Below are 8364 nucleotides of genomic sequence, written 5' to 3' on the forward strand. Positions count from 1 at the left end.
ATTGGCGAATGGAAACGAGAAGCCTAAATTAGGCGGTCATACCTACTTTTGCAGAATTCTTGCAGAATGAGCTACAGGAATCCGATTGGGGGAATTTTTGAGTCTAACATAGATTTCACGGCTTAGTAGGACTAATAGGGAAACTTGGGGAACACTGGTTCGAGAAGTCCGAGTATAGATACCCAAGGTAGGATAAAATCACCTCATTTCCACTTGTTGCCTTTGGAGAGAGAGCTCCTCGACCTTCTTCGCTCGCATTTTTTGGAGTCCACAATTGCGTGTTTTCAGCGCCGCCTCACATGAAACATGAGGGGTAAGTTCTATACTTATCAATGATTCATTTTGTACGGCTGGTAGCTAGTCTAAACCCCTAGAAAAAACCCTAGAATCCGAGCAGTGCACAAAGACCTACTACCAAAAATCGACCATAGCGGCTTATCAACTCAACCAAATCGGATAAGATTTGAAATGTAGCATGCCCCGGCATAATAGAACACTTCTATATCAATAGTTGACCATTCGGCAAGGGTCGAGGGGGTCCCAAGTAGAAAAGCTAGGTTTTTGGCAGTTGCCAGAATTGGATTCTGACTCCACAAACAGCTTACATATGAGGTCTATACACAATGTACATAATTGGTTTCATAAAATCAATCAAGGCAAGCCATCAAAAAGCAAAAAATAGCTCGAAGAATACAAACCATCAAATTCGACATATGGGGTCAAACTGACTCCAAATGGGCCAAAACTGGATGAGTTGCTTCAGGACTATGTAGTGGACAAGTCCATAGCCTCAAAAGTAACTAACCAACTCTACAGGCCATGTAGTCACAAAAATTGGTGACTTCAAAGACGACAAAGCACAAATTGATATTGGCAAGCCAAATTTTATCAAATTCAATTTAGGACTTGTTTTGGGTGTATAGAATGTGTTTAGCTCAAAATTTTCAAGTTTTGCAAGAAAAATTTGACTGCTGTAAATAATCGTGATTATTTACTTTTGCAAAATTTTGGCTTGAAAATGGTATCATCACCTCACCTATCACTTCTACACACCTATTAAATGCCAAGTATGAGCCAAAATGATCAATTATAACTTGGAAAATTGCCAAAAAACGCAAAGAAGTCCTTACAAGCCAACTTCTGAGTTAGGAGCCACATTTTTTGATCCAAATCACCTCATATCACATACATAGGGTCTATACCATGCCTAGAACCAAGTTGCACCAAAAAAATATTCATTTTGATGAAAAAGTTAATAATCGCGATTATTTAATTTTTTGCCAAGATGGGAAAAATTTGAAACTTTGCCATCATAGGACCAAAGTACATGATGTTCTAAGCCCACTAGCCAAGTTTGAACAAATTTGGAGCTCAAAATCTCAAAATTTATTTAAACCTACTGTTTTAGAGATCTGGAGCCTAAATCTGGCACCATTTTCACCCTGTGCACCCAAATGAGCCCATATTTCACTCAGGGTATCTAGTTGATATATACTTCAAGCTTATAATGCCAAATTTGCAAAAAGTTGACAAAATTACTCAGTTGTAAATAATCGCGACTATTTACTTTTGTTGCAATTTTCTGTTTGGACTTTATAATTTTGATCTTTACATGTTTTTATGCATCTATGCATGTTCAAAATTTGATTTGAAGCAAATTGGACTCAATTTGTCAACAATTCAGACTGAAGGACATTTCATAGAAAAATCTGCCAAATTTGCTAACTTCGACACTCTATTCAATTAACAGGAGCTATGCAAGCTGCAGAGAAGGCCAAGAAGAGGGTCTTGCAAAAGGAGAAGCTTCAAGAGCTACCACCATACCAACTAGACCCCAGTTCAGTCAAAACAACCAAAGCGAGCTATCTGTCGAAAGAACAGTTGGAGGAGAACAACACCACAGTATTCACAGGTAGATTCAAAAGCGAAGAAGGACATTAGGTAGAACTGAAACTTCTACCAAAAGAGGTCTATGATGTCGCAGCAAAATCCGAGACAAAAGAAGCTAATAGAAGTCTTGGGCTCAAAGACTTCTACAAACAAGAGACATGTGGAGTGGATTTCCTGAAAGCTTATGAGCTCTTGTCCACAATCAAGGAAGATGGAACAACCCAGATCTCTAACCAACAAGGGAACAAGGTAGAAGTGGTCATTAGAAAAGAGATAGTAGCTAAAGCTCTCAAATTTCCGCGACAGAAGGAATGACCATGAGGGCAAGAGACAGAAAAACAGCAGGAACCTTCACCAAGGAAACCGCTGCTGCGACATTTGGGGTGCTTTTGTTTTGCGAGCTTTTCATTTCGAGCTTTTTCATGAAATGTAAAACTATTTTGAGCTTTTTTCTTTATTTAAAGCATTTTTCCATTTTGTTTCAACATCTTTTACATTCTTGCAATTCACTTAGAAATATTCAATAGAACAACATCACCTCACATTGATATGAATAGAACAATATAGAACAATATCGCCTCAAACTTACTCTCTTTAAATATGCTAGGCTAGAGAGAGAGAGAGAGAGCATTCAAAGAAATCCTTTTTCAGACTTACTCTCTTTAAATATGCTAGTCTAGAGAGAGAGAGAGAGAGAGAGAGAGAGAGAGAGAGGGAGAGAGAGAGATCATTCAAAGAAATCCCTATTCAAAACAAATCTTAACAAGTTGTCTGCATTAGTGTTTGATATGGATGTTAGAAAGAGTAGATAGTTCATAAAAGCATTGCAATCAAGATCACTTCAAGAACATGCACAATAAAACCCTAGATGTCCAATGTCAATATTCTTGAAACAAAAAATAGAGAGTGTGTTCAATAATTGTTTCAAAAAACTATGGATGTGATACTAAACTCTCTTTTCCACATATGGACCACAAACCACCTTTTTGAGACACTTCTCATAGACTATGTCATCCCTCTCCAAGCACAAACAATATCGATAAACCTCACCACATGCTTTGCCAAGACCTCCACATCCTGAAAACACATCTAGTACATAATCTGAGTCATCCGTGAAGGTTGCAAGGAGCCATCTACACATGCAAATTTGAAATATGTAAGTCATTTTTCAACTATAAATTAAAGCTCAATTTACATTAAAATGATTATCTTCTCACCTATAGAAGTCGGGTGACCTCTCTGCTCCACCTCTAATGGGTATATCAAGAACAATGGTGCATTCTTGATGCTCCTCCATTAAAAAGCTTCGTGATGCAGGAAACATGCGAGGAGAGACTTTCTCCCCTGCCTCCCTATTGTATGTGGGTATAGCAACATCCGCTCGACAAAAAACTCCCACCGTGAGATCAATTACCTACATATAAGCATACATTGTACACACTTGAATCAAAATTAAGTTAATAATGCAATCTTTTACAACAACATGGTATTTTGATTCACCTCCTCTAGGGTATCTGGGTGTCTATATCCCCCATTACACATGAGAGTCCATGTGCGATGAAGTCGTAACCCAGCCTTTATAGCATGGGTAATAATCTCTCCAATATGTTGTGCAAGACATAGAGTCACGAAAAAGCCTTCATCTGCCAAGAAAGGTTCTACTACATCCATCACACCTTGCACAGGAGAAGGCAAAAATATATTCCATTGTGGAATCTTTTTGCTTAATCCACCTTTGAAAAGATGTTTAGAATGAGTTTTTCAAGTGATATGGATCAAAACAAAAAGCATAAACAAAAACTTTGAGTAACCTGCTCGAATTGGGCCTAAACCATCCACCAACAAAGAAGTAGGAAAATCCGCAAAGATAAGACGAAACACCTCACGACAAAGTGCTCCACAATGGTGATACAAGCCAAGACTTTGAATGCTCAAAAAAAATTTAATGCTACACACAAAACGTTTGTTGCTTAGTACACCATCCACCTTGAACATTCTATTGATGTTGATAACACAAGCCACAAAACCTTTCTTTTACCTTTGAATGGCAAAATCATCAACATTAGCCATATCAACTAGAAGAGCATCTACCACAGTCAAAAATTGAAAGCCTATAGTTTTTCATTAAAAAAATATATTAATTATCTTAATTACAAGTAATATAGAATTGTTTTGCACTATCAAAAAAATAAATATTTAGCAAGTAGAAACTTACCGGTATTCCATGAGGTTGGTCGCCTTGATGAAGTTGGTCGCTCCATGACTGACTCAACCACTATTGAAACGCTTTTTTCACTGCTTTCTTTAGGCATGTCAATCTTTAGCCCTCCTAATGGATAGGTTGTTTTGTTGTGGTCACCCATGTTTGACCCACTTGCATGATTTTGGTGCTCTCTTTGAAGAGGTAGTGAGTGATTTCTTTCTTGTGTTCTTTGTGAGCCCCCATCCATGGTCAAGTCATGATTGTGATCCATGTCTTCTAAGTGCTCTAAAGAAGCAGATTGATTTTTATCTTTGTCTTTATTCTCTTCCAAAAACTCTATCACAAGAAAATTTAAATGATATAAAATAAAAATTAATTTAGCATTTACAAACTCAAGTCATTTATAAAAAACTAGAACATACTTTCTTATGCATTTTTTCATGCATGAGAGAGAGAGAGAGAGAGAGAGAGAGAGAGAGAGAGAGAGAGAGAGAGAGAGAGAGAGATCAAATGCTAACGAGTTCAAGGCTGGTGAACTTGAATCATAATAGAAAAATTGAATATCATAATAGAAGAATATAATAATAATATTATGAGAATAAAGAAATTGAATATGAGAATTAACTTGATGTAAAAAGGAAAAAGTGTTATACTTACTTGCATGTAAGTCTAGTTCTTGCTTTGGGATCACCCCCAAAGGATAGTCCAACCACCATGGGCAAATTCTGCACTCCGACATAGAAATACCCTTCTCTACCATAGAACCGGGATACATGGTATTTTCATCCTCTAGCTTTGACCAATCTTCAGTAACCATAGGCATAGTAGCAAGTGTACAATTTAAAACACATTCACACATCCATCTACACCATAACAACATTTAATCTTTTGAGCAAAATAATTTCAATAAGAGCCAAAGACTTTGTTGGTTCATGTAATTTCACCTGTATAAAATCCTTTTACAAGACTCTTGTAGCTCAGGCATTTTGGAAGAGTCCCCGGCACTTTTAATATCTCCTAAAAGTTGAGGAAAAGCTTGCAAGCCATGATTTCTTAATTGCACCTATGGTAGTCATTCAAATTATAAAACAATGCAATAAAATCCACATTTATTAAGAAAAAGTGACCAGTTTAGAAAACAACCTTGAAAAAAGCTTCAAATCCATCTGGCAATTTGAACTCTTCAACCTCCAACCTTCTTATCATCAACAAAGCTTCATCATGCATGTGAGCCCAATAAACTTCTTTTCTAATGTAAGCCCTAAAGTGCTTCACATCACCAAAGTGGGAAAAGATTGGATCTTTGGCCTTTGTAAGACTCATCATCTCCAATATATATTTTTTCCTTCATTATAGACCAAAAATATATCAAAAACTTAAACACCATCTTATATAAGTATATTCATATACCATTCATGTAGAAATTTTTTGCTCAAGTAAAAATTTAACTCTCTTTTAATGTCACTATTTTCATTAGAATTGAAAAACATAAACAAACGACTAGTAAAAAAGTATTGAAAAGTGTGATACCTTTCAGAAGGTAGTTTTGAGGAGCACAACGCATTTAACTTGTATCGTGTGATTTTTACCATGGATGGATCATCCCACTTCACATCAAACAGCAACTCAAAAAATTCCTCTCCATGAACTGGGTTGGCAATTGTCAAAAACTTATAACCTCTATCATTCAATCGAGCTTCTTCTTGTTTAGTTGCCTTCTGCAATCGCCTTTCATACTCCACCTTATCTAATCCAAGAGCTTTCAATTTTGCAGTTTCCTTTAAAATAAATGCATTAAAATCATCATAACCACAACTACATTCATTGAATGAATCATAAACAATCTTGAAAAATATATATAGTTAATACTCAATTCAACAATTCACCTTCCAAACTAGTTGAGAAATCAACACACAAGGAGAATTATACCAAGGAGGAACTCCTTGATATAATCTACTCTCAACTGCCATCTCTATCTCAGCCCACTTTCTGTCCTCTTGAGTGAGACGTGCAGAATGCTCTCTTTATTGGCGATACCAAATTTTTGGAACATGTATATCTCATGCCCAAGATTTGGTTTCACTGTTGATTGTGAAATGCTACAATAAATATATAAACAAATAAAAAATAATAGTTTAAAGCGAGATTAATTTAAAAATACAAAAAGACCACAAATTTACAACTTACACATTAGTGGTGTCAAGAGCAAGCAATAGTTCGGCCTCTTTTTTTTTTCTACTTCCAAAAATTGGCATCTCACACTCACATGATATTCCTCATTATCATGCCATACTTGACAAAAGAACACCAAATTAGCCAAAAAAGAAGGTACAACTAAATCTAGCAAACAATTAGTGCGTCGATGTCAATTCTTACCTTCTTTTATGCGTCGCATCCATGTTTTCAGCCGATGGTTTCCATCCCATACCAAAAACAGATGCCCTCGAAGCTCTTGCCACTCCTTACTGAGCTGATTATCAAATGAAACACTCTTAGCTTGCCAAATAGGATCCCAACTACCTTCCACAAGAGGAGTGACAGGCATGTAAGACCCGAAGGAATCTTTCACCGACACCAAAAAAGATCCCATTGTATCCAAGTAAGCAACATTGTCAAAACTAGGAATCAACCAAGATGCAGAATCTGTAGCCACTCGTACAGCTTCATGAGCAACCAAACGACATAAAGGTATAAGTGGAGGGTTGCTTCTTCGTTTTAAGTAAAATTGACTTAACACATCCTTCATAATCCCCAACGGGATTTTTTTTCCCAAGTGTCGAGAATGTTGGGCCACATCATCCTCAGCTATCCCATCAGACTCTGTTAAATCTTCATCTTCAACATCGTCACCTGTTTCAACCTCCACTGTCGGCTCTCGAGACTCGTCTCCTTTTACATCATCCCCACTCTCCAAATGGTTAGACCCTTCCTCCACGATAGCTTCATCATCAACAAAGATGCATTTTCTCCGTCTCTTTCCCCTTCATTTGAAATGAGGACTACGAGTAGCAACTGCATGAGAAGATGCCTCTTGATCGATTGGATGCCTTCTCTTGGAAGGACCAGATCTCAAGGTCATGCATGGAGAATCAAACGTTCTCTTGATTGACTTGCTACCTCGTCTTTTGGGAGCCATAAATGTCTACATCAATAAAGATTTGAAAAAGCATTATACATCATCATCATTCAAACAATGGCTACAATCTGCAGCACTTGTTAATGCCGCTACATTTCATGCCAAACATCATAATAACACACATTTAAGTGAACTTATATCGCATTTGAAAAGCTCCAGCCTAAATTTGTGTGAACTTGATAGAGTGTACCAAATTTGCTCCAGATGCCGATCTCCAAATTTGTTGCCCGCTCTTTGGATTTGTCCGCTACAGTGCTAAAAAAAAAACCTTAGTTTAGTGTAATCCCACCTACAAATTTTGAAATTTACCTCTAAAGTTTTATATCTGAAGGTGAGAAAACCTACAAAATGTTGAAAAAATTAGTGTAATCTGATGTAAAAACCTTCAAATTATCAATTTACCTCTATTGTTTTAGGTTTGCCAATTTTTTGAAAAAAAATTACACTGTTTTCAGCAATCAAGGGTGTTTTTTGCTCTAATGACCTTGACCTCTTTGTCAAAGTTACTGACAAGGATGATAACTATCAGCCTCTGGTCTATGTTTACGGCACTTAGAAGAGCAAATAAAATTGGGCTATTTTATCTCTTCAACATAGCAGTAGACTTTCAATGCATAGACATGTCTACCAATATGCCGTTAACAGAGAAAGAAAACAAAGAGCTGGAGCAAACAAACACCACCTTGGTCGAGGATCTTCAATGCAGAGACGCCCACCAACTCGACAAGATGAGTGAGAAAAGAGATAGATACAGACGATAAAGAGATAGATACTCAGAGCACACAGTTGGCCTTTGACTAGAAGGATAAGCTATATTAGTCGGCTAATCTGCAGCTCTCATGCTCTGAAGCAATAGGTGACCATCAAGGTTCTAAAACAAAGAATAGCTGACAAAAACCGACAGCTAGAAGCTTTCACAGATAACCCCGTGCTGATACCCTCAACAGAGGCCCAGAAAATAATAGCCTACAAACAGCAGCTGGAAGAGGCTCTCCACAAGGCAAAGGAGGAGACTAGTTTGCAAGGCATAAAGGGTCCCCGACTAGCATGGAAGGACAGATTCATCTTAGAAAACAAGCAGGCAAGCACGGCGAAGTCTTTGTCGAGACTTTGACAGCAAGAGTTGAATCACAAA

The 8364-nt window shown here is 37.3% G+C and overlaps 1 protein-coding gene across 1 annotated transcript; it reads right to left on the reverse strand.

The window, feature by feature from the left end:
- Positions 1 to 2836: 2836 nt before the first annotated feature.
- Positions 2837 to 4151, reverse strand: LOC147453816 (uncharacterized). Its single transcript, XM_086517202.1, has 6 exons — positions 4106 to 4151; positions 3929 to 4001; positions 3702 to 3838; positions 3391 to 3623; positions 3108 to 3304; positions 2837 to 3023 (listed from the first exon to the last, which is right to left on the reverse strand). Exons 1-6 carry the CDS (start codon positions 4149 to 4151, stop codon positions 2837 to 2839), a joined length of 873 nt encoding a protein of 290 aa, XP_086373328.1.
- Between the last annotated feature and the right edge of the window lie 4213 nt (positions 4152 to 8364).

Source organism: Adiantum capillus-veneris, chromosome 7 (genome assembly GCF_014529385.1).
Source record: "Adiantum capillus-veneris isolate H3 chromosome 7, ASM1452938v2, whole genome shotgun sequence".
Lineage (NCBI taxonomy): Eukaryota > Viridiplantae > Streptophyta > Polypodiopsida > Polypodiales > Pteridaceae > Adiantum > Adiantum capillus-veneris.